Genomic DNA, 26,854 nt, shown 5'->3' with positions numbered 1-26,854 from the left:
TTTAGGGCTGAACTGGTGCCAATCGATGGCCGCTTTGCATGTGAGCGTGACAGGCCGAATGCAGGTGTGGTAACAGGATTTATCTTCTGCCCCCAGACACCCCATCCCAGCGGGTGTAGTTCATCCTCGGCACCGAGGAGGATGAGCAGCACATTCCCCACCACTTGTTCACCGAGCTGGATGAGATCTTCCTGAAGGAGGGTGAAGATGCCGAGTGGAAGGAAACGGCAAGGTAAATCCCTGCTGCCAGCTGCGGTGGCGGCCGCGGGCTCTGCCTTCCGCTCTCTGGGACGCAAAGCTTTTGCAGCTGCAGGTGCCGATGCGCGGAGCCTTCTCCTCTTGCCGCCCCGTAGCTGCACCAAAGGGGTTGCAGAGCTGAGGCTGTTTTCTTGCAACGGGGCTGATCGTGCCCGATGTCCGCAGGTAGCTGAAGTTTGAGGAGGACGTGGAAGACGGCAGCGAGCGCTGGAGCAAGCCCTACGTGGCCATCGATTGGCACCAGTTCAGCCCTAAATATTGGGCTGGCCCCTCTCCCCCGGGTCTGGCCAGGCTTGCACAGAGCCATGGAGAAGGAGAACCATCTGTTCCACCTCTGCATAAGGATGGGCCACTTTCCTTCCCCACGTTTCCATTTTTAAAGGCAGGATCCCTCTAAGGAAGACCAGCCTCAATCCATTATGCCTTCAACTGCCTCCCAAATAATGCCACTTTCCCTCAGAAGAACAGCAAACCACACCAATCAGCCACACGGACCTGCTTGCAGAGGACCCCGGCACCCACTCAGCCCTGAGGAGGCTCATGAATGCTGCGGCGGGACTTACAGTGGTAGCCCTGCTCCATCGGGGCACAGTCCTCCCGTTCCTTCTTCCGATGCTTCTGGCGGTGGGGTCGGTGGTGCCGGTGGCTTTGCGTCACCAGCGGCATCCGCATGCCCACGGACAGGGTGTGGTGGCCTGCAAAAAAAGCAGCGTTCTCATCACTCTCGATATTGCGGAGACGGTTGACGCCGCTGCCATGATTAAACCAGCACAGCCATCCCAGGAGGAAACACCAACTTCTCTTCATTTTAGTTTCACTGCATTCCTGAATGTCAGAGACCCGTCCCTTTTTACAAGCCTGTTTTACTCTAACTTTGCAACAACAGAGCAACAACAAGCGATGGCTCCGGGTCACCTAAAAGTGCCCTGAAAGTATCAACCCTCGTCTCAAATTCCAGCTTCGGCTGGACAACACTCAGACCTGCTCATTAAGCAGCCACAGAAGGTAATTATTTTTAAAATCTTTGTCGGCACAAGGCGACAAGAGGAGATCCAATTAGTCCCGTGATAATGAAGTCTGGAACAAAAAAAAAGAAAATCACAGCCCTGTGTCTGCAGCCATCAAATTATTCTCCTGACCTCTCCAAGCCAAGAGCAGCCTCTGAGAAAACAAGCTGGGAACTGCCCAGCTCCGTGGCCAACACTCACACCACAGATGCCGCGGGGGCTTTTTCCCCTCTGTCTAAAAGCCACAACATTAAAAAAAATGTGAAAATAACTGTGCTTGTTTATTTAGAAGCACGCCACGTTTCGCTGCAGGTGATGCGTACACTGAGCACAGGACGCGGCAGGGACTTTGCGCAACGGGAAAACGCGTGGGGCTGGTGCCACCTCTCCCGACTCACCTTCCAGCTCCTCCTTCTCATAGTGAATATTGGCAACGGTGCTCGTTCTTCCCTGGTCCATCACCGCCTCCTCGTCGTGTCTCTGTTTAGCGAGAAGAAGAAGGTACAAGTTGGGGCCAGGTGAGGAGAGCTCCCTTACGTCCTCCCAGTCATCACCCATCCCCGCGGCCACGCGAGCCAACGAGCATCACACCTCTGCGTGTCTCCTCCTTCAGGCACAGCCCTAAAAACATGGACTTGGAGGAGGTTTTTTTTCCCCTACCCAAATAAAACCACCTGTAATGTCACCTGTATTGTATACACCGTGAGTCTGGAAGGATTTACTAAAAGGGGAGACAATTGAGTGTTTCAAACCAAAACCAAACCTCCTGCTTCATTCTTGTGGTTCCTTTCAAAAAATTAAAATAGGGATTTCCAAACTGGGGGTGGGGTGGGGAGACCCAACCCCACACTTTTGAGCACAGCCAGTTTCATTCTCCAAACGTGATACCTGCAGGACTCACTAGATGGCACTTGGCCACAGGACATGGCCACCACCAACATCCAAAGGCCCTCAGAACCTACAAGGGTGAAGCTTCGTCTTCAGCCCAACCAGGCTCAGGCTTCTCTTGCTGCAAGCCCGCTTTCCACACAAAACTGCATTTTTCTCCTCAAAAAAAAAAAGCCAAGGGCTGACAGCTAATGCCCTCCTTGGCTGAAATACCACTGCCAGCGCTGCACAAAGAGCATCTGTGCCTTAAAAGCTGAAGGAGAACTACAGGAGTTCTCTTCTCTCCTTGCCCACGGGGCTGGGGAAGCATCACTGGGATCACCGCGCTCAAAGAAATAAAAAACCAACCACTTCTCACACTCGAGTCGCAACTGCAGCTTTGAAAGGGCCTCCAGGAAACCCTTCTCTTTAGAGAAGAGCAAAATACCGGAAATCTGCTTTTTATCCCCCAAATTCCTGCTTCGACCGAATGGCATCACCTGCCGCCGCGCAGCAGCGACGCTCGGGGAAGCTCACACCTCCCACTCGCCAGCCAATTTAACGAGCAAAAGGAACAAACGTTCCCATCTGGGAATGAGCTTTTTCTGGCCCCCAAGTACTTTGTCCTTCGCCGCCGCTGCCAGGTGCCTGGAAAACATCAAAGCATCGAAACTGGGCTGGGAAAGGGTATGGCGAGCTCACTTTTGAGTTTCGGAGCAGAGAGTGTTGTTCCATCTCAAGAAAACTTCTCCAAATTATTATTTTGCTGCAGCGTTTTTTTTGTCCCAGCAGGAGAGAGAGGGATTTTTGACTGTCCTGCCTCAGTTTACCTGTCTCAGTGCAACTCCTCCAGTTAGAAAGAAAAATCTTTCCCTGGGGAAGCGTTGGTGTAATTGAGGATGAGGAAAAGTACAAAGCAGAGGTTCAGGTCCGGCTTTGAGTCCTCCCGGTGCCGGGGGAGGCCAAAAGCATCGCACGAGCACGCAAACTTCCCACCTCGGCCCCCTCGTCCCGTCACACGCAAGCTGGACTGGCCACCAGCAGCAGGAGGGAGGATTAATGTAATTAATCTCGCGCAAAGTGTAATTAATAACACTGATCCCAGTGTTATAAGGGGATGAGGGGCCAAACTGGGGGAGCTGCTCTGGTGGCGGAGCAGGAGATCCCCCTCCTTGCCCCTCTCCATCTCCATCCTACCCAGACGAAGCCACCGGTCCTGTGGCTCCCTCCTTTGCTATCGTGGGGGTCAGCACCGTCCCCTGCGGGGACCCCTCTGGCTCCTGAGCCAGGATTTGGGCTGTGACGGGGACTGGACCCGGGAGAGGACACATCTCCAGAGCCCCAAAGTGGGGCTGTGAGGGGGGGACACACGCAGGTCACAGCTGAGCATCACCAGGACGTGACCGTCATCCCTTGCTGGCGGAGACGCAAATTCCTCTCAGTCTTTCCCGTGAGCTGTAATTTCAGGCCAGATTGATTAATTCCCCACCTCTCGTTTGCCCCCGAGAGCAGCTCCTGCAGCCGGGTCCCATGGGTGCAGCGGGGGGACGGACAGGCCCTCCCCCAGGCTAAGGAAATGCAGAAAGATGGGGGGACCACCCAGCCACCTCCTGCCTGCACCCCAACACCAGGCGCATCCGTACAAGCGCCCGGTGGGACAATAGCTGAGGTGACCGGGTGGCATGGGGCTCTGTGGGGACAGTGGCCTTTGTCCCCCTGCTCTGAAGGGCCACAGCATCACCAGGGGGTCACATCGAGATGCGGAGGAGGGGACAAGGAGGGGGGGTCTGGTGGGGAGACCCCCAACAGGCATCGCCCAGGTGCCTGCCTCCCACACCCACCTTGGGTACCCCTCACCTCCCCCTTTGAGCCCCCACCCCTCCGCCTTGCAGATGCCTTACACCCCCCTTCAGCGGCCTGCTGCCCCCCCTCCTTGCACACCCCCAGCACCCCATTTTAGACACCTACCACCCTCCTTACCCCCTCCAACCTTGCAGATGCCCTTCACTCCCCTTTCCATGGCCCTCACAGCCCCCCTCTCCCCCCCGTGCAGATGCTTTGCCTCCCCCATTTGCCCCCACCCCCTGCTCCCCCTGTGTTTCCTCCCTGCCATGGGAAATGCCGCAGTGAGCAGCCATGGAGCATCCTCCAGCCACACCGGCGGCACGGCCCGCCCGGGGGTACCGGGCATCCCCCTCCCTGCCCCGGTGCCGCTGCCTCCCACCTGACAGCTGAGGACCCCATCGGCCCATTGCTGCCGGCGGGCATGGCGGGGCTGGGGGGAGATAATTGCTTGATAACGATACTCTTAAGACATCCAAACAAAACACCAACAAAAATCACTACGATCACAAAAACGAATAGGTTTCGCAATAGGCTTTGCAGCCGTCAGCTCAGGGCAAACTCAAAGCCATGCAAGATTTTGTTCAACCATCCGACTTCTATTGCCTCTCGTAGATTTCTGCCATCCAAGTAGAAGGCAAATTAATTTTTCTTATTTTCTCTTTTGACTGATTCCCTGTCCAATCAACACACCAAGGAGTAGATCGCATGTAATGCCATTCTCCGTGTTCTGCCGTCTTCCAAAATGAAGGGAACTGCATTTGAGAAAGTGCTCGAAAGCCCAGCAGTTATCACCTCTGTTTTGGACCCGCGCTTCAAGGAGATGCAGTTTCTCAGCCCCAGCCTGAGAAGCGAGCTGCACCAGCCAGTGAGAACCACGCTGTTGTGGGTTTGCAACCACCAATCCCCATCTGCCACCCAGTCTGGGGTGCCAAACTCGGATTCCAAAGCCACAGGCGCAGATGCCGGCAGCCAGCTGCCTGCTCACAAGGACCCATGCACCAGCGCCCCATCTCAGAGCATCTATGACATCCTTTTGGGGTAGGACCCGAGGAGAGCATACCCGAGATCCACCAGCAACTGGAAAACTACATCCTCTGTAGTAGAGCCCCTCTGCAAGCGCAGCACCAGCTGCTGCGCTGGTGGAAGAAGAACGAGCATCGCTTCCCGGCCATGGGGCGGCTGAGCCGGCAGTACCTCGCCATCCCCACCACCGCCTTCCTGCCAGACCAGGCCTTCGCTGCCGGGGAAAGCACCCTGCAGCATCGGTGCACTGTCCTGGCGCCGGAGAATCTGGTCCAAATTCTGTTCTTGCATCCGCATTCTGATTTTTTAGAATGCACAATTTTTGGGATGGCGACTGAGAAATTAGCTCTTGTGGTTCCCATTGAAACACCCATTAATTCATACAACCAAAACCCAGCCAAATGAAAAGGCCATGTTAAACCTCAGCCCCCAGGGAAAAGAAATGTGCCCGACCAGGTGCTAAAAGGCGCTCTGGCAAACCACCCCCCCTCTCCAAACTGCAGTTTGCTCTAGGAAACTGACAAGTTTTCTTCCTCTGCAGCCTTAGCGAGGCTGTAGATTTTTCCACCCTGCAGGGAAAGAAACAATCCTCAAAAGCAGATGTTATTCTGCCTGCAAGGAAAGCTTTAAAATATTTTTCTTTTTTTAAAGGCAGAATGCCTAAATGGAACATCCGAGCTGGTTTCTCCATGAAAATAACACTTTGCACTTGCACAGCAAAGCAACGCTCATTAACCAATCTCGGAAAGCTTCGCAGGCATTAAGAAACACTCCAAGTAACACACCTGCGTGCACCCTGTAAGCACACGTGCAAAGAGGAATCCCTGTTTACGCACCCCAGCTATATCAAACCACACTATTTCCCTCACAAGCCATGATGGAAACGGGCCACGCTCCCATTCCTCGGCTCCAGAGCTCCGGCGATGCCGGGATCATGCCGACCCTCAGCCGCTGCGGGCATCAGCTCTGCTAACACCCCGCTGATGGGTCAGCGACAGGAATCTGGGAGCAGGAAGGGGATTGTACCACCCAGGCTCCCCAAAATCCCCTGGCAAGAGGAATGCGAATCTCAGGCTCCCCTAAGCCACCACATTTCTCACCGTGACCACTGCACTAACACCTAGAGCAGTTTTTAAGCAGCACGCACCAGGTTTAACCTCCACGCCTGAGAAAGTCCCTGTCCTAAGGGCTGCCGGTCCCCTCGGCCCAATGCAGGAGGCAGCAGCAAACCCCTCCAGACAGGGCAAGAGGTGCTTGTAAGAGTGACATCCAGCTAATAACCAAAAAGCACTTAAACCAACCCCAAACTTTGGAGACATTTAGTCTAGGGCCAGCAGCAGCATGTTGCTCAGTAAAGCACGCTTCCACGACTCCCCTCAATTAACCGTCACCTCCAGAGCCCGATCTCTGAAGGTGAGAAGTTCCTTTAGGTTGACTCTTGACGTCCCTTTCCCTCCCACAGGCAACGAGACCCCAAGTATTTCCACTTGAGAGTGCAGTTCCCCTTCCACGGGCACCCAGCTCGCTCTGCAGTTTTGGATTATCACTCAGCAGGGAGCGCGGGAGTCGCGGCAGCAGTTGCATCGATAAGCAATCTGTGCAACAGTTCCTAAAACAGGGGCTGCCCACAATCAGAAGTTGACTCTTTGGTACAAACTCCCTCCACACCAGTCATCACACAGGGGGGAAAAAAAACAACCAAGCTATTGTAGGGCTCAGTATTACCCATTTCTCCGCAGCTGGGCAGAAATACACACTTTTGCGGCTTTTCCCACACTGGAAAATTCAAAGCATTAGTACTAAGAAAAAGACTTCTTTTTCTAATGCCTCTGTTGGAGGGCTCCAGCACGTGGTCTGCAACGAGCGAATATCCACACAAAAACAAGCCCCAAAAGTCCCACAAAGCTGCTCTACCTCTTACGGTTTATTGCTGGGGTCCCCACCAACACCTAAACCCACGTCCCACCCCCCACACGGTACATCCTTTGCCATTTTGAACTTTGCTGCAAAACATTTTACCATTTTCCACCCCTCTTTCTTGGGAAAAGAAAGAGGGAACCAGACAACTCCAAACCGCTCTCTTTTATTTGATTTGCAGTGATCTGACAACCCCAGCCCTTCCCGCTGCCTTAGGCTTTGGGAAACAATTCAAGGGTCCTCAGCCACCAGTAAGGAACGAGCTGTTATTCATGGGCCAATCAGTAGAAACAGCAGCCCCGATCATTAGGAGAAAGTCTCATTTTTCAGTCATGGATTTTCACGGGTTTTGTTTTCAGGCCACCCAAACAGGGCGCGCTTTTATAGCCATCAGCAATTAAATTCTCTGTCCCCTCCAGAAAAGCCTTTTCCTCAAGGCGCTCTCCTTCCAAGGGCAGACCCACAAAAAGAAGCCCACACTGCTTAATCCATTTCACAGAGAATTTCAAATGCAAACAACAATTAAACAGGACGTCTTTTCCCCGCTTCAGGGAAAGCCACTAATATAGACCTTGGCAACAGATTTAGCAAATCTATCATTGTAATGCCTTTGCATTTCCCATTTCCACCTGGAGAGCAGGCTGAAAGGACACTCATAAAAAAAAACCCCAAACCAACCACAAAACATATTCCTGTCTAGGGGGTAATTTTATGAAACGATTTGAACACCTTAACGATTTGAACATCTTTTTACAGGTACAAGGCAACAAGAAACATTCTCCAGGTGAAAAAAAAGAAAACAACACCTATTCACCTCTTTACCCCAAAGATCTTTTCACCACATGGATTCCACCACCAATACACAGCTGCTAAATATCCCCGGCTGCTGCCGATCCGTAAGAAACCCTTCAAAATACAAGAGAACGCCGAGCCCGGCATGCTGACGGTGCTGCCAGGGCTGTGAGTCAGAGCTGGACAGAGTTGCAGCCCCTGAAGTTGAAACCAGACCCACGTTTAGGCACAACCCGGGGTTTTAAGCCTCGCTACAAACCAGACCCCCGCTTTTCAAGAAAAACAGGGAGATTCACCTCAAAATAAACCACGTTCTCGACGCCAAAGGGGCGCTGGTCCATGGCCGCCGCCACCCTTAGGGCCAGTTCCATGGGGCTTCGCTTGACCTGGAGCAGAACTCGAGGGCATGAGGACAACAAGCCCCCTACACAAAATCTAAAAAAAAGGAAAATTTAAATAAGATTTGCTGTTACTCACCCACCAAAGCCTAACCACTACAACTGGCCTTTTCACAACCAGGCCTGATTGCAGAAGAAAACTGAAATATCCCAATTCCTGGTTCAAACACAAGGCGTGGAGCTGCCCAGACCCCACGGGTGGGCTGGGCAGACGGGGGGCTCTTCTTCTCAAAACCCGCAGGAAGAGAAAGGGCAGGAGTGTTTTTCCAGCCCTGGAAGAGGCTGTGGGGAGAAGGTGGGAGGGAGGAAAAGGCTGCCCAGGAGTGGAGTCAGGGGAAGGAGAGGGCTCCATCCATAGGGGAAACGCCATTCCTGGCCACACAGGAGGCTGCGGGACCACCCTGGGGATGGATTTGGGGGCTCTCCCTGACGGAAACCCCATTCCCGGCCACGCAAGAGGCTGTGGGGACACCCCGGGAATAGGTTTGGAGACACTCCCTGAAGGAAACCCCATTCCCGGACACACAGGAGGCTGTGGGGCCGCCCGGGGGACAGATTTGGGGGCTCTCCCTGAGGGAAACACTGCTCCCAGCCATGCAGGAGGCTGTAGGGCAACGACAGAGATGGATTTGGGGGCTCTCCCTGAGGGAAACACTGCTCCCAGCCATGCAGGAGGCTGTAGGGCAACGACAGAGATGGATTTGGGGGCTCTCCCTGAGGGAAACACCATTCCCAGCCACGCAGGAGGCTGTGGGGACACCCCGGGAACGGGTTTGGAGACTCTCCCCGAGGGAACCGCTGCTTCCAGCCTCACAGGAGGCTGTGGGGCCGCCCGGGGAACAGATTTGGGAGCTCTCCCTGAGAGCCTGTGGGGAGGAGGGAGGTGGGGGCCGCCCCAGGGCCGGGGCCACTCCTGGAAGGGGAGGGGGGGATCTCCAGCCGCCCACGTGGGGCTGCCCGAAGCCTGAGGAGATGAAAAGAAGAGGAGAAAAGCCAAGAGTTCCCTCACCGCCATCGCCTCTCACAGCCCCGGCCCTCCCCGCCGCGCCTCATGGCGGCTGTGTGCGGTGTCACCTGAGCGGGGGGGGCGGCGGCTGTGGCAGGAAAAGGCGGGAGGGGAAGGGAAGGGAAGCGCCATTTTGAATGGGAGGAGAGGGGAAAGGGGGGGGGCGAGAGATGGGGGGGCGAGAGATGGGGGGGGGGGGGGGGGGAGCGAGGGTGTGAGGGGAGTAGGTGTTGTGTGAGGGGAGAATGGGTTTTCGGGAGAGGGAGGTTTGCAGGGCTGTGAGGTGTCTGTGAGAGAGGAGGTCCCGCAGGGAGGTGAGTGGAAAGGGCTGTGTGTGAAAAGAAAAGCTTTAAGGACAGGCCGGGCTGGGGAAAGGTGGTGGGCCCTGAGGGAGGGCTTGGGGACCGGGGCTAGAAGCGTGGGTTTGGGGGCAAAACTCTGGGAAAAAAACTGCAGGACAGGGCCAATCTGAGTATACAGTTTTCGCGAAGCTTCAAGGAAAAAGTGACCAAAGGTGCCTCTTGTCCTTTTGTGGGCTGGTTTTGTCTAAGTTATTCATGCGAGTGGATTTTTGCCACACGGGATGGGAACTTTCGCTTTCCGGGATAGCTGATGCCCCTGGATAACCACTGCCCGCGAAGCACTGCGAAACCCCGTGACCAAAAATGAGAACAAAGGCCGGGTTTTGCCTCTCAGAAGGATCTCTAAGCCCCATCTCCAAGCTATTTTCAGTACCTTTCTGGTTGTTTTCTTCCCCCCCATCCCCGTGATGTCCGTCGGGGGGGCTGGCGGAGCTCTGCAGGCGGATGTCCGGCTCATTTTGGGGAGGGCAGGGATGGTTTCGGCCTCGCATTGCCCGACGCGGAGAGAAGCTGTGGTGCGGGGCTCGTTCTCCTCGGCGCGGCCCCGCCCCCTCGCTCGCGTTTGCCGCGGCGACGCAGGGGGGCGTGGCCCGGGTTTTCGCCTCGGCACATGCGCGGGTGGGCGGACGTGAGGGGGAGCACTTCCGGTGTACGGCGTCGGGCGGGAGCTGCGACGGTCGGTACCGGGGGAGAGGGGGGGATCGGAGCCGAGGAGGGCGGGAGCGGGCGGGCGGGGCGGCGGCGGCAGAGGCGGCGGCAGAGGCGGCGGCGGCGGCGGCAGAGGCGGCGGCGGCGGCAGAGGCGGCGGCGGCGGCAGAGGCGGCGGCGCGGAGGTGTGCAGGGCCAGTTCGGGGGGTTTGTGGGCTGGCGGGACCGGGCTGGGGGGCTCGGGGGGCGGTCTGGGCCTGTTTGGGGGGGGTAGAGCCGAGTGGGGGGTCCCCGGGGGAAACAGGGCCGATTCAGGCCACCCCCCCCGTCCCCCGCTGCCGCCCTCTCACCCCCCGCTCGCTCTCCGCAGGTGGCGGCAGCCCCGGTCTCAGCGCAGGGTGCCCGGTGCCGACCTGGCCGGGCGCTTGGCTCCGATCTGGGCTCCGCTCTCAGCACCCCCCCGCCCCCGGCAGGTCAGCCCGGCCGTGCCCCCTTCGCCCGCCTCCAGCCCACGGCCGAGTCCCCCCAGGTACCCCCGAGATGGGTCGGGTGGTGGGCACGGGCATTGCTGGGAGCCCGTGGGCAGCCCTGGGACTCCCTTAAGGCCCACGGAGAGCCCCGGGGCCCCCTTGTCTCCCCCAGAGCCGACGGGGAGCCGTAGCTGTGGAGTCAGCTTAAGGAGTCTGCCCTAAGGACTGCCGCTTTTTGGAGCGTTGGGGGAGGGGGAGGGTTGTCGGTGTGGGGAGTGGAGGTGTGTGGGAGGAGTCCCGTGTCTTGAGGGAGGTTTGGGGATGTTGAGCAGATTTGGGGGAGTGGGGGAGGGGTCCCCTCCTTTGGAGCTCCCTGGTTGGTTTTTTCTCAACTGTGGGAGGCAGCGGGCGAAGGGGGAAGGCAATAGAGTGGGTTGTTGTACTTGGTTGAGAGTCAGCGACTGTGCTCCCTTGCTGCTCAGCAGACTATTAGCTCCGTGGGGCTGTTTCTCCAGGCAGCCTACGACTACAGAAACGGCCCCACTTCCTCCGAAGAGTTGTTAGTGGTGACATCTCCTGTGAATGTACTGCCTGACGTTGGATAGACCTGGCACCACGCAGCAGCTCAGAGCCCCACAGCGTATGCTGCCATGCACAGTTGGCTCCATCAAATCCTCCGACCTGAGAATACCAAAGGTACGGAGTTGAAACGGGCCCTTCCTCACCCGCTGAGTCAGATGAACCTTTTTGTGCCCAAGTTGGCTGGGGACTGCTCCTGCCTCGCCGCCTTCAGGCGGAGCATGGCTGTGAGCAGGGGAGCTCAACACACAGTGCTTGCTGATTGCACCTGCTCCCTCGGGGGAGCACCCGCAGGGGTGGGATGGGAGGAGGGAGGACAGCACGAGGGCTAGAGACAAACATTTTATTTCTTTAACGTTTCACATAGGGGGTACCCCAGAGGGGTTCCCGGCCCCACACCCCACAGCCGCTCAGTATTCGGGGCACTGTTGGTCTTCTGGGCCTGGCGCTGTCACCACTTGCAGGGCTGGCAGAAGCAGACACGGCTAGTGGCATCTCCACCAGCCCTTCAGGTAGCCCCACAGCCAGGCGCAGCCCTGCCGTGGGCATCTTCCTGCCCTGCACAGCCCTGGGTCTGCCTGGCCACACTCCCTGCCCGTGGTCTTGCAGGACTCCTCCGTCTTTGCCTTCAAAGCCTGGAAAGCGCAGGTGATCTCCCGCACCACCTTGTCCATGTCCATGGCTGGGGGCTTTCCGGGGGACGGTTGCTCGTCCGTGGGCCTCTGTGTCCTGTCCATCCCCTGCCGGGGAACCCACTCTTTCTCGGTCCCTGCTGGCAGCTCCTCTGGAGGCTCCTGGCTGAGGACCAGCCCCGGTTTCCCCACTGCCCCACCAGCAGCCATGGGAGAGCGGGGTTGTCCTGAGTGTGTGAGCACCACTGGCTCTGTTGCTGCACTGGGCCAGGGCTCCAGGAAGTGGTAGAGGGAGCTCTGGGAAGAGGAGCTGCTCCTCACCAGGCTGCTGCAGTCCTCCGAGTTGGCCAGCGAGCACAGGCTGCAGGGGCTCTTGCGTTGGCCCTCGGGGGGCCCAGGAGCCCGGGGGGTGCCTGGACCAGAAGGAGCTGTCCCCACTGATAGAACCTATAGGTGGCAGAGGAGGGCAGGGGGACCTGTGGGCTTGGGGGGGACAGGGGGTAGAGAGCGGCATCACTGCTCGGATGGTATATGGTTGGCAGGGAGCCCAGTGGGTCCTGTGGGGCCCGGTGCTCCCTCCTCGCTGCCTCCTTGGTTGCCCTCCAGAGGATGGGAGAGAAGAGACCCGCTGCACCCTGTCTCCTCCGCTGGAGCCCGCGGGCAGCACCCCCTCCTCAGCAGGCGGGCAGGGCTGCCCAGTGCAGGCAGGGCAGGGCACAGGCTGAGGGTCTGGGGCAGGATCTGGGGGTCTCCCCCACACTCCCTGCTTCTCCTGCATCGATTTGAGCTCCGTTCCTTCATCCGCTAGCCAAGAAGCTGCTGAGGGAGGGGACGGAGTGAGCGGCCGGCAGCCCCCGGCACAGCCCCGGCTCAGGGCTGCCGTGGGGTGTGGGCTGTTTGCAAGGTGCTCGGTGCCAGGGCCACTCACCGCTCTGCTCCTCTGGGCGGGCTCTCGTGTCTGTCGTCCCTTGCTTTGGCTTCTTCCAGTCCCTCTGCAGGACCCCGGGAGCTGGGTGAGATGGGAGCAGCTCCCAGCCCCGCGCCGCAGCCCCCCACACAACCCCACGCTGCGGCACAGTGTGGTGCAGCAGTCGCCTACCTGGAGCCGCTTGGTCCGTAGCACAGAAGAGACCGTGCTGAGCCCCATCAAAAGCATCACGAGCGGAGCCAGGTGAGCTGTGGGGGGGACATTGGAGTCCCTCCTGGCACCAGCTGCGGTGCAGCCGCGCAACCCTGGGGTGCCCCCCATGGGAAATGTTAAAGAAATAAAATGTTGGTCTCTATCCCTGGTGCTGTGGTTCCTCCTCCCATCCCGCGGCTGGGGCTGTGCCCCCCTCAGTGCCCGACCCAGTGGGACAGGCTGGCACTGCTGGCACCCACCAACCTGGGGGGGTGGGGGTGTCGGGGGAGCTGGGTGGGCTGGAGAAAGAGAGGAAGCACCTCTTGAAACCAGCTCAGCCCTCTCCAGCCACAAAACCCTCCCCAGAGGCACCAGAGGGGACCCCCAGATCCTTGAAGGGCTGCCCCAGACTCCCTCTGGCCTGCAAGAGTCCCCCCCAGGACCCCATAAGGGCCGCCCAGGACCCCTTACGGACACCCCACTGTCCTCCCAAATCTGGGTTCTTTACCTGCTGGGCAAGCCAGTAACACACTGTGTGGGAGCAGCCAGCCAAGCCGGTTTCAGAGCACAAGAGGTGAGAGGCAGGGAGCTGCCCTCCCACTCAGCTCCATCTCCGCCGTGCCTTGGCTGTGCAGAGAGAACTTGGGGGCAGCTGCAAAACAGCTCAGCCCGGGCTTATCTCAAGATGGCACAGAACAACCAAAACCAAATGGCTCTTAACAAATAAAATGCCCCGAGTCCCATCCCACCACTCCTCCTGTGACGTTGAGCGCCGGACATCACAAACTTCGCTATGGCACCACCAGAGGGAAATATCCCAGACAGTGTAATCCACTCGGGCATAATCCTGCACCCTCACCGAGTCAGGAAATATAAACCGCAGGGTCTGGGGAGACAAATGGGGAATCCTCCAAGGATACAGCTGGCCCCTAGGAGATCCGTCCCCCCCCATCCAGGACGCTGTACAGGGTAACTTCCCCGGGATGGAGCGACCTCACCTGAGAGAGAGAGGGTAAGTGACTAAGAAACATCCGTACGGTGTAGGGCATGCGATTGAGTTTGTGACTGGTGCACTCTTCTAAGGTATTAATATCTAGCGCCCTTGTGGTTTGTGTTGCTACGTGTCGGGGGCATTTGTAGCTCGCAATAGTGGATCCCGCTAATTGCTTTTAAACCGCAATAGTGTAATCGCCATCGCACACACAGAACTTGCAATAGTGACGTATTGGACCTGTGAGCGAAGTCCAAAGAAATTGTTAATTTGAACCTCTCAGTGAAGCCCTTTTTCCCGTTTCGTCACACTCCCCGAGCCACTGGGTAAAGCGACACCTGGCAAAAAAACCACCACCACCACCCCAAAAAAAACCCCACACCACATCCCCCACTCCCCACCCACCCCTTCTCCCCCCATCACAGCCATGGGGCAAACTCCCACCACCACCCCCAATCTCAGCTCAGCCGTGACCCCCCTGAGACACTGGAACAAAAGCAACGGAGAGCGAGCTCAGGCTCGTGTGAGCTGGAGAGATTTCTCTTTGTTTTTTGATGTTGTCGTTGGGTGGGATTTGGTTGGTTTTTTTCACAGAACACTTTGCAGTGTGGTGTCGCAGCCCCCAGGGCCGGCGCTGGTACCACCACCTCACCCCCGGCTCTCGTCCCTCCTCCTGCCCAGTGGCTTTCACCACTTTCCTTGCTTGGTTTGGTTGTTTTTTTTTTTCCTTTTTACCTTTCTTTTTTTATATTTGGGATTTTTGTTTCCTCTTCCTTTTATTTTCTCTTCCCTCCCCTTTTTTCATTTTCCCTTTTTTTCTTTTTCCCCCTTTTTTCTTCCCCCCCTTTTATCTCCTTTTTCTCTTTGTTCTTCTTTCCCCTCTATTTTTTTCTCCCCCCATTTTTTTCTTTTGGTTTTTTTCTTTTTCTCTTTTCAAACATCTCTCAAGCTTTCTCCGAAGGAACGGCCCCTGGCTCTCAGCCAGCGGAAGGAGACTATGGAAGAGCTCTGGCACCCGTGGGATTGCTTTCCTTCTCCCGCCTCGCACTCAGTAAGAGTGTGTCTTCCAACTCTTTTTTTTTTTTTTATTAAGAAAATAAACAAAAATAATGCTCCAGCTATCAGTTTTACAAGGCATAGAAAATCTCTAAAAGGGAAACAGAAGCGCAGTGTGCTGAGGTATGAAAACCTGAGGTAGTTTTTGTGTGTGGATGTGTGTGTGTCATTTGGGGTTGGGGGTTGTGTGTGTTTTATTTTTGAAATTAAAAAAAAATAATAATTTTGCTAGTGTTTTGTTTTTTTTTTCCCCCAGCCCTGGGCTGACAACCTCTTGGAAATCTGTTTTCCCCCCCTGCCCCTCTTTTCCCACCTTCTCTCCTTGCAACCGGGATCTTTCCCCAAAGAGTTTACGGCCGAGCACGGCCTTTCTTTAACCTCTAGAAAAGCCGGCTTGTGCTAAAAAACAAACATCCCCCTCCCGCCCCCACCCCCTCTGAAATGAAATAAATAAATAAATAAATAAATAAATAAAATCCTTACAAAACTTAAAAATCGCCGTTAGTTTTGTTATCGTTACATTAATTCTAAAAACTGATGAGCCGCTGCGCTGTGTGCCGCAGCCCAACCTCCCCCCCTCAACGCTGGGCGAGCTCCTCTGGCCATGCCTGGGATGAAAAACCGGTGGCTTTTAGGAAATAAAAAATTAAAAAAAAAAAGAATAATAAAACCTCTCTTTCTCTCTCTCTCTCTGCCTGTGTTAGTCCAACTAAAGGGAGAGCGTCGGGAGGCGAGGGAGGAGGAAGGGGGAGGCTGTGGGATGGAGAGAGCCCTCCCCGTACCCCTCGGCTGTGCATCCTCGCAGCGCCACGGGGTATGGGGGTGGGGGGGGGTCTTTTGTTTGCACAGGGTGGCCGAGGTGGGGGCTCAGCCCCATCCTTACAGTGCTGGGGAGCAGGGGGCTACCAGGCGCAGAGTCCCTCCCCCAGTGAGGTGCTTTGGTGCGTTGAGGTGTTAGATGGGGTGGCACAGCCCCTGCCCGCCCCGGGAGGGGGGACACCACCTCTCCGGTGGCACTGGATGGGTGGGAGGGAGGGAGGGAGCAGAGCTCTGGGAGCCATGGAGAAAGGTGTGGGGGTGTCCCTCACCGTGGCAGCCCCCAGCAGCCCTACCCCGCCACCCGGCCACCCCAAGGGACACCCAAGCCCCATCTTGGTCCTCTCCCCGTTGGGTGATGCCCTTCCACCCACCCCGGAGGTGCTCTCCTCTCCTGCGGGGGGGACGCCCAGCGCTCGCCTGGCTAGAGAAGCACCGGGGGGGTGCTTAGGGGGCATCTGAGCTTCCCAGTTACAAGGGCGTAATTAGTGCACCATTAATAACCATTAATAACGACTTTGGCTTTGCTAACCAACTGCGGCGAGGCCCCCACCCCGCTTTAGCACAGGCTTCCTGATGCCAACGCCTCCCCGAGCCACTGGGTAAAGCGACACCTGGCAAAAAAACACCACCACCCCAAAAAAAAACCCCACACCACATCCCCCACTCCTCACCCACCCCTTCTCCCCCCATCACAGCCATGGGGCAAACTCCCACCACCACCACCCCCAATCTCAGCTCGGCCGTGACCCCCCCGAGACACTGGAAAGAGAGCAGCGGAGAGCAGCTCAGGCTCGTGTGAGCTGGAGAGATTTCTCTTTGTTTTTTGATGTTGTCGTTGGGTGGGATTTGGTTGGTTGTTTTTCACAGAACACTTTGCAGTAGAGGACAAAAACGTGGTGTCGCAGCCCCCGGGGCCGGCGCTGGCACCGCCACCTCCCCCCACCTCCCCCCACCTCCCCCCTCCCCCGGCTCCTGTCCCTCCTCCTGCCCGGGGGATGTTCCCACTTTCCTTCCTCGGTTTGTTTGTTTGTTTTTTTCCTTTCTACCTTTCTTTTTTAATATGTGGGTTTTTTTTTCTTTTGCCCTTTTTCTTCTTTCTCCCTTTTGTTTTTCGCTTCCCCCTCCTTTTTTCTCTTTTTCCCCTTTTTTTTCCCGATTTTTTTTGCCTTTTCCCCACTTTTCTCTGTTTCCCCTTTCCCCCCCATTTTTATTTTTCTCTTTTTTCACTTCTTCCCCCTTTTTTCTCTTTTTCCCCTTTTTTCTTTTTCCCTTTTTGTTTTTTGCCTTTTCCCCCTTTTTTCTGTTTCCCGTCCCCCCCGTTTTACTTTTTCTCTTTTTTTACTTTTTTCCTCTTTTTCCCCTTTGTTCTTTTTCCCTTTTTGTTTCTTTTCCCCCCTTTTTTCTCTGTTTCTCCCTTTTCCCCCGTTTTAATTTTTCTCCTTTTTTACTTTTTTCCCCTTTTTTTATCTTTTTCCTCTTTTTTCTTTTCCCACTTCCCCCCCCCCCCTTTTTTTTTTTTCTCTTTTTAAACAAGCTCTCTCCTGAAGGAGCGGCCCCTGGCTCTCCGCTAGCAGAAGGAGCCTACGGAAGAGCTCTGGCACTGACACGGGCAGGAACACCCACTCACACATCGCAGCACAGCAGTTAGTTTGGCAACACCCCCACCCCCTGTCACAAGTGAGACCTGCACAGACAAAAGGCTCCTGAGTGAGGGCACTGGGGCAGCCCCACCTTAGAAGCAGCAGAGGAGCAGAGCCGTCCGGAGCCATCAAGAGCACAGGAAGGGCTATTCAGGGCCTCATTGTCTGCGCCGAGTGACCGTCTGCTGAGAACCGCTCTGGCGGCTCAGAGCTCAGCCCCAGCAGCAGTCTGGAGCCAACGGGGAAAAGTACACTGGGAGGAAGACTGGCAGCCTTCCTCCACAACGCCCCGGAGAGAATGACCAGAGTGCTGCCTATCCCCATCGCTTTTCCAACTCGGTTCTTTTTTTATTAGAAAATTAATAAAAAAAACCTCCAACTCTCAGGTTACCAAGGCACACAAAATCTCTAAAAGGGAGACACAAGCGTGAGGTGCTGAGGTACCCAAACCTGCCCACGTTAGTCCAACTAAAGGGAGAGCGTCGGGAGGCGAGGGAGGAGGAAGGGGGAGGCTGTGGGATGGAGAGAGCCCTCCCCATACCCCTCGGCTGTGCATCCTCGCAGTGCCGCGGGGAATGGGGGGCTGTGTGTTTGGGGGGGTCTTTGGTTTGCTCCCCTGACCCGCTGGGGGTGGGGGAGGAGGGTTTGGGAGGGGGGGATGTCCGGCGGCGGGGTTACATTCATCGGGCGGTGCTGGGCGGCACAGCGGGAGCCTCCCTTGCTGTGCTGCGAGGCCGGGGCTCCCGGAGCGTGTTTCTGCTCCTGCTGCTTCACCTGCTGGAGCATTTCCCTCCTCTTGCGCTGTGCAGTCTTGGGGAGGAGAAGGGAAAAGCAAGAGGTGGGGGTCAGGGCACCGCTTCTCCCCCCACCACCCACCCCCGAGCCCCCACCGAGCATCTCGACACTCCCAACAAGCTGTAATTAATTTCAGGTTTGTTATGGGTTAGTCCCACAAATTGATGCGAGGAGACGGAGCCAATTAAGACTGAAGTATTTATTAGCAAGCGGCAGCAAGCAAAACAGCGCTGGGCGGCCTGGGAGTCTCACTCCGCCGACGGCTCGCACCCGTTTCCCGAAAGTCCCTGGTTTTATACTCTTCTTTTTCCGGTAGAGGGGTACTCTGCATCTGCACGACACGACTTGTTGCTAGGGGGTCGTTTTCTGCTTTCCTTTTCCTCCTGGTTGTCGCAGGGATGAAAGATTCATGTCTTCCTCACATCATGTACTCTTCGTCTTCATGAGCCCCCCTCCCCTCCTCCAAGTCTTTTTCACATCCTACTTTGTTTGCATAACCTGACCTTTGCAGTTTTAGCCTTGCTCGCTCAACAGGATGCGGGCTATCTTGCAACAGCAGGTTCAGCAATTGCCTTTTTGTAAAACAATGTGACAATGCGAGTTTCTAGGTTTGGTGAACAAACAGCGCTGAGCTTATCACAATTCCCCCCTTTTACTTTTCACTATTTTGTTCATCAAACCGCTTAAGCGCTTGTGCTTGAGCTTTTATTGTGCTTGAGATAACCTACTGTCCAGATGGTCCTTGAGCGACTGGTTGGATCAGCAAATGATCTTCTGTTACTTATTACAATCCTTCCCCTCTTTTTCTTTTATTTACAAGAAATTTGCTGATCAAACCTGGACAGTACTTCACAAGCTGCATCTAACTCAGAGTTTTCATCTGGTATAATCTTCATTTCTAGTTTTGATTGCTTTATTACCATTAGTTGCACTGGTTTTAACCTGTTCTTAACAAAAGCTACAAATCTGTTAACAATAACAAGGCCCGAAGGTTAGAATTAACCACAGTATTATGAGGGGCCCCGCCAGGGTGGAAATTAAGGTAGTTAACTATGGTGCCAATGGAAGGGTTGGTGCTCATTTCTTGAGGCCGTGGTAGTGAAAGGATACCAGCTTTCATTTCCCCACTGTTTAATACCTCTCTGCCTGTCCTCGTCTACTCTCGTGCAGAGAGCAACAGGATATCAACATCTTCTCGGCAGCAGCAGGTAGTCTTCAGGGGAATTTTCTGGCTTTCCTTTTACCACGCCTCTCTCACTTTAGTAACTCTGCTGTTAATTTATCAATGATTCTTAAATATATTTCCACCTGTTTTGTTGCTGGGCCTGTTTCCAGAGGAATCTTACAGCGCACTGTCTTAAGGCTCAATACCAGTTCATTTCATATACCTCCCAGGGTTCAGATATTGATAGTTCCCACCCCCAAAATAATTTACAGATTTTTGCTTGACTTTCTGATTCCTGATACGTCAGATTTTTGCGACAATTCATACAGCAAGATTGCATGTTAAACAAGACACATGACTACTTCTTACCAAACTGCACACTTGCAAACAACCCAACATAGGTATCCAGAAGTATGGTGCTTTATACATGGTTAAACTATCCGTTACTTCTCTTCTGGAAAAGTGCATTTACCAGTCTTGTTCCTTAATCTTACTCAAAGGTCTCTCGGTTCCGACGTCATAGTCCACCTTTCTGGGAAGATAGGTCTTTTTATTCTGCTAGTGTGGGTCTATCCTTTCTCCGCTGTCCGTACTGCTGTATCTGTGTTAAGTAAAACAACAAAAAGGTCCCTCCCAGTGGGGCGTTAAAGATGTTTCTTTTCTGGTTTTGGTCAACACCTGATCTCCAGGTTGGATTCGGTGTATGGAAATGTTCAAGGGAGGTCTCTTCTTTTAGTGAGTTCTAAAATATACTCCGTTAAGATTTCATCTTCGACTTTCAGGTGTTTTACTAATATTCTGAAATCGTAAGGCATCCCATACAACAATTTAAAGGGGGATATACCAGTATCTGTTCTTGGCTGAGTTCTAATATGTAGTAAGGCTAATGGCAAACATATAACCCAATTCATTCTCGTCTCTACCTTCAGCTTGGTTAGATGTTTCTTTATCTCCTCATTCATTCTTTCTACTTTCCCAGAACTTTGAGGATACCAGGGAGTGTGGTATTCCCATTTTGTTCCAAATAATTTAGTTGCTTCTTGATTATTTTGGAGGTAAAATGTGGGCCTTTCTTCCAAGAGGACTTTAATAACTGTTTTTGCCGTAGTTCTTACCGCCGAGAAGGCTTCTACAAAGATCATCAACCAAGACTAATAGATACTGATATCTCTCAACCTTCGGTAATTCAGTAAAATCTACTTGGTTTTTTTTTTTTTTTTTTTTTTTTTTTCAAATGGTCTTTTAGCCAATTCACGCCCTTCTTGTACTTTTTCTCTAAGTTGTCTCTTATTCACTTTGTGACAGGTTAAACATCCTTCTAAGAGCCTTTTTGCTAAACCGTATATCTCGACACAGGCATAGTTGTCTCGACACATCCCATAGTAATAGGGATATATATATTACTATGGGATGTGTCTCGACACATCCCATAGTAATAGGGATATATTTAGCTGAGTATTACAAGATTCCGTACCGTCTCGAACACCAATCAACAAAAACTGTGTCTTCACCTCAGCAAAATGAGCTATTACCCTTGGAAGCGACCGGGCGAGACTTGCAGAAAGGCAAGTACTTTCCATCTTCTCAGACAATGTTTACCAGTTTTTAAATTACTGTTAGAGGAAGAAACTATGACATCATTTGCCCATCCTCCCCGCTTTTTGAACTTAGTGATGATGAAAGATAGCATATTACAAAGAGGATAGAAATACTTTTAATTTTCCCCCATATATATAGGGGATCAGGCCTAGTACCAGGGGATCAGGCCTAGTTACCAGGGGGCGAGGCCTAGTCAGCATGGGTTTATGGAAGGCAGGTCCTGCCAAACGAACCTCATCTCCTTCTATGACAAGATAACCAGAATCTTGGACGAGGGAAAGGCTGTTGATATTGTATACCTGGACTTTCGAAAAGCATTCGATACTATCCCCCATACAATTCTCGTGGAAAAACTGGCTTCGCACGGCCTGGATGAGCATACGATCTGCTGGATCAAGCACTGGCTGACTGGAAGGTCCCAAAGAGTGGTGCTCAATGGATTTAAATCCAGCTGGCGGCCGGTCACAAGTGGTGTGCCTCAGGGATCAGTGTTGGGACCATTTCTGTTTAACGTCTTTATTGATGATCTCAATAAGGACATAGGGTGTATCATCAGCACGTTTGCAGATGACACCACGTTAAGCAGGAGTGTTGATTCCCAGGAGGATAGGGAAGCTCTACAGAGAGACTTAGATTGGATCATTGGGCCAACATCAATGGTATGAGTTTCAACAAGGGCAAGTGCCAGGTCCTGCACTTGGGCCACAATAACCCCGTGCAGCGCTACAGGCTTGGGGAGGTGTGGCTGGAAAGCTGCCGGGCAGAAAGAGACCTGGGGGTTCTAATTGACAAGCGGCTGAATATGAGCCGGCAGTGCGCCCAGGTGGCCAGGAAAGCCACCGGCATCCTGGCTGGTCTTAGAAATAGCGTGGCCAGCAGAAGTAGGGAGGTGATTGTGCCCCTGTACTCAGCACTGGTGAGGCCACACCTCGAGTATTGTGTCCAGTTTTGGGCACCTCAATACAAGAGAGATATCGAGGTGCTGGAGGGAGTGCAGAGGAGGGCAACGAAGCTGGTGAAGGGCCTAGCAAACAAATCATACGAAGAGCGGTTGAAGAAGCTGGGACTGTTTAGTTTGAGGAGGAGGAGGCTGAGGGGAGACCTCATCACTCTCTACAACTATTTGAAAGGGCACTGTAGAGAGGTTGGTGCTGGTCTCTTCTCACAGGTAATTAATGACAGAACAAGAGGGAATGGCTTCAAGCTCCAACAGGGTAGAGTTAGACTGAACATTAGGAAAGAATTTTTCACAGCAAGAGTGGTCGGGCATTGGAATAGACTGCCCAGGGAGGCAGTTGAGTCACTATCCCTGGATGTGTTTAAGAGACCTTTAGATGTGGTGTTGGGGGATATGGTGTAGGGGAGAACTTTGTAGAGTAGGGTAGATGGTTGGACTCGATGATCCTAAGTGTCTCTTCCAACCTAGACAATTCTATGATTCTATGATTCAATGATTCTACATATATTGTCACACACGTGGTGACTCCCTGTAACAATTAAGTGTAGATAGAAAAGGTGGAAATGGGCTGTTAACCCTTCGTGTACTTTCCTGAGATATACAACATACGTCTTTCATAGAGTTTTTCTTCGTGATCAAGATTTGTGTAGTCCAAGTTTAGCCACCCTAAGGTTAGGAATGTAGTTTAAATTTCTCATGTAGGCTCTCTGTTGGAAATGGAGAGATATAGGCACTCTTTTGGGGCTATTTATTGAATCATAAGACAGTGCCAAAGACAGGTGAGAGGACTCACTTTCCCAGAGGTGCTCCGTGCTCTCTGCTGGCTGTCTTGAGTGTCTACAGGATTAGATGCAGTGATACACCAAACTTTTATATTACTAAATGTAGATTAAATAAATACCCCCTTGAAGTGTCTTGTAAAAGGTAGTAACAAGAGAGTTCCGTTTTGTTTTGAATGTTGGGCTTTATCCAACATAATTAAGGTCAGAGGAAGACAAGCTAATAAATATTTACCTCCCTTAATATGTTTCTCCTTATTCTTGGCCAAGTGGCATGACTGAAGAAAATATAATTAGTTTATTCAATGAATCAGTAACAATATAATTCCACTATAGGAGGGAGAGTTCTGTTCTTAACATGACAAGACACCAGAGTAATCAGTAGATTAGGCATGAAGAATTGCCACTGACCTGCCACGTGTAATAAAAAAGATTATTATTGTTTGTTTTGTGTAAATGTGCGGGATAAAATCTTGATAATACTGAGTCGTTGTTGGGACGGACACGACACTGGACATCAAGTTGCAGCAATCCAATTTCTTTACTTAACAAGCAGTGCTTTTTTATATTCTTTTACCCAGGTGCTTATCTATGCATATATTCTAGCATTCTACTTTTGCCCGATACGCTCTCACATGACACACTGTTCATGCTCTGGTCAAAGCCAGGATGTTTGCCAACCCTTATCTTTTTACTTAGCTCTTCTCAGGACTCCCCAGTCTCTTCAAGGGTACACGGATATCTGCTCAAGGTCAACGTTAAACTCGTATTCTGATCCCTCGGACCAGCCAAGGTTTCCCACAGGATAGAATACCCTGTTGGTCAGTTTTGGGTCACCTGTCCTGTCCGCTCCTCCCTGCAGGTGGGACCCCACTATGCTTTTCCGCTTCCGACCCTCCGACGGGGCAAATAACAAAGTTGGTTGGCCTTGGGGGTTATAGCAATAAGTATAAGCAGGAGCCTCTCTGCATCCCATGCCTGGGCATCAGCTATAAACAATTGGTCTGATCTCTCTGAGAGAGTGAACACTGTCTGCACAATATGCAGTTATTTTAGTAGAAGAGGCCCCGCTAAGAAGCGAAGTTACTGAACGAAATTGGTTCTGTTTTACCTCAAACCAGGACAGTCTCCATCCACAACCTTGGGGGATTCCTCATATACAGGGGTGAAGAGGTGGAGGGTCAGATGTACACATGCGGCACGGGCTGCGTTAACCCCCGCGCCTCCCACTGCAGGAATGACCGCAGGCAGACGCACTGTGAACCAAACATCAAACCTTTAATGAATTAAGAAAGAGAGAGAGATGTGGGAGAGGTCTGGGGCTGGGGCTGGAGTGGGTGGGTGCGGGTCGCATGCGGTGGGGATGCGTGCTCCACGCCTTCTCTATCAGCCCATGAAGAGAGGCTGGGGGAGCGTGGGGCACTTTGCCCCCCAGCATCCACCAGGTTTCTGCGTCGCTTGGTGGCCATGGTGTTGCCATCAGATGCCCTCCGCTTGTTGCTGCCCATGTGCTGCCTGCTGCTGCCCACTGCGGCACCGTCCCGCTCCGGCGTTCCCTCCCACAGGGGTTTGGAGTGTTTTTCCACCTAGCACACCACCATCTTCCTCTTCTTGGGTGGGATGTTGGCCCACGGGGAGGTCTCTTGCGTCCTGGGGGTGCCGTGTGGCACGGGGCGCTTGGCCTGCTTGCCACCCGCCTCTCCCGATCTAGGCACAGCCTGGCAGGAGACAACGGCTGGTGGCAGCAGCGAGCGGGTCAAAACCTCCTGGGACTGCCTCCTCAGCAGCTCCTCCAACAGTTGGGCCATGCGGGGTGGCCGATGCTGGGGGACAGCCGGGGGTCTGGCCAGGGTTCTTGGCAGCGGGTGACAGAGGGTTCTCAGCAGGGAACTCTCTGGAGGACTCTTCAGGGGATCCTTCCAGGGACTCTTCACAGGACTGTCCTTTAAAGTCTTCTCTGAACTCTCCATGGAGGGACAGCTTTGCTGGTTTTGCTGCCTCGGCTCGGTGGTGGCCGTTGGAGGGCCCCGTAGGCGGGCTCCTTGAGCAGGCTGACCTCAGAACTCGTTGCCGATAATACGGCTATTACAGACGTTATGAAGGCCGAGGCTTCGCGAGGATGGGAGGACTCGGCCTTCACCGCCTTCAGCACTGTGCGTTCGGTGAGGATTTTCTCCCCTATTCCTTCTCCTTCTCTTCCTCCTCCTCCTTCTCTTCCTCCTTCTCCTCCTCTTTCTCCTCCTTCTTTTCCTCCCTCTCTTCCTCCTTCTCCTCCTCTTCCTCCTCTATCGGACTGAGGGTTGGCTGCCATCTCTTGGCTCTGCGTCCATGTTGTCTTTTGGGCATTGCTTTGCCCTTGGGTTGGCTGGTCATGGGTTGGTTTGTGTCGGAGGAGACCCTTGGGACCACCAACCGCCGCCTGGAAGGACACAAAGGGAGAGGTCTACCTGAGGACACAATGGGTTTGGGGCTGCTTTCTGCCCCTCCCCATGAGCCACGTGCCTCCTCATGTAGCCAGCAGCAGGTTGGCTGAGGAAACCCCCTGTGCCGGGACCCTCATCTGACACACAGCTGTCCCATTGTCCCTAGACCACGCTGGGGCTCTCCTGAAGAGCTGGAGAAGATCCAGCCCTGTGAAATGGGGGTGTTCCCGGCAGCCACATCCCACCCCTCCAGGTGCTGCCTTCACCACTCTTGGGTGGTGATGACCAAGGAGCGTTCAGGGCTGGGGAACGGGCTCTTGCTGGGTCAGAAAATCATGGAATGGTTTGGGTTGGAAGGGACATTTAGAGGTTCATCTAGTCCAACGCCCCCCGCTGTCATCGGCAGGGCCACCTTCCAGTAGACCAGGTTGGTTCCAGCCCCATCCAACCTGACCTTGAACACCTCCAGTCAGGCTGATGGAATGGTTTGGGTGGGAAGGGACCTTTGAAGGTCCATCTAGTCCAACACCCCTGCCATGAGCAGGGAGGTCTTCAACCAGATCAGGTTGCTCAAAGCCCCATCCAACCTGGCCTGGAATGTCTCCAGGGATGGAGCGTCTCCCACCTCTCCGGGTAAAATGGCCCCGTGCGGCCGCCCACCCTGAGCCTTCAGCCTCACCTGGCCAGAGACCTTGTCCTCTTCTTCTTCTGCAGCTCCAAGATTTCCCCGAACTGTGGTGTTTTGCTTTGAGTCGGGCTCGGAGCAGCAGGAAAGGGAAAACCGGGAAACCCCACTGGAACCAGAAAGAAGACACCTCCTCAGAAGAGCGTCGCTGTGACGCTGCCAGACCACCCAGGGACACGCAGGGGGTGCTCAGGCCCCTTCCCAAAATGTCTGAGGGTTGGACATTCTGCTCCTCTAGCAGCCCCATCGTGTCCTCCCCAACACCAGCACCATTTCCAATGTGGTTTTCCGACTTCATCATCATCATGATGGTCAGGAAGGAGGAGCCGGGTGGTGCCGGGGAGGGGACAGGTGTCATTTCTGAGGGGAAGAGGGGGAGGAGAAGGCCTTGGCCCACCATCCTCCCACTGTACCCTTGGGCACATCCCACCCCGGGGCTCTCTTTTGGTGACACCAACAAATCGTTAGGACAAAAGGCCCTCAGGAGTTGGCCTGAAGCTTTGGGACAAGTCGGAGCCTTTTGGCGCTCAGCGTCGGCCATTTCCCCACAACATGGCAGAAGTTGGCTGCCCGTCCCATGGAGAAGAGCTGGGAGCTGCTTTACCTTTCCCACCTTGCTGGAGAGGTGGCAAACTGTCTTTTCTCGTCTGCACATCCTCACCAGGGACTTGTCTCGAGGTCTTGAGGAGAGCCCTGGGTGGGTGTTTGGGCACACACTCCATCACAAACCTGGAAAGAAGGAGAAGACACCCATATGACCCATGGCACCACCAGCACTTGCCACTTGCTGCGGCCACTTGCCCGCAGGCAGAGTTTGGCATTGCCATGAAGGCCATTGACTTCCCAAGTCTACCACATCCCATCCCCAAGGACGGGCCTGGGAAATGGAGTCGCCCAGCAAAGAAGTCCAGGCCACCACGGGAAGAAATGTCATCCAAATTCCTCTGTCTTTCCCCTCAGAGCTGCCTTATGGGAGTGACTGCGGCCTGGGGACATCATCAAGAGTCGCCGCCTGGTGTC

The 26,854-nt window shown here is 54.1% G+C and overlaps 1 protein-coding gene across 1 annotated transcript in view; it reads right to left on the bottom strand.

The window, feature by feature from the left end:
• The window catches only part of LOC309684808 (E3 ubiquitin-protein ligase TRIM36-like), a gene marked incomplete at both ends in the record, with an annotated part of 32,116 nt that extends 11,584 nt beyond the window's left edge, over positions 1 to 20,532 (bottom strand). Inside the window, one exon of the mRNA XM_082500667.1 lies at positions 20,506 to 20,532. Coding sequence (XP_082356793.1) covers positions 20,506 to 20,532 — 27 coding nt within the window. The remainder of the gene's footprint in view (positions 1 to 20,505) is intronic.
• Positions 20,533 to 26,854: the final 6,322 nt, after the last annotated feature.

Source organism: Vanellus vanellus (genome assembly GCF_965231255.1).
Source record: "Vanellus vanellus genome assembly, contig: HAP1_SCAFFOLD_44, whole genome shotgun sequence".
NCBI lineage: Eukaryota > Metazoa > Chordata > Aves > Charadriiformes > Charadriidae > Vanellus > Vanellus vanellus.
This window is presented reverse-complemented; position numbering and strand designations above follow the sequence as displayed.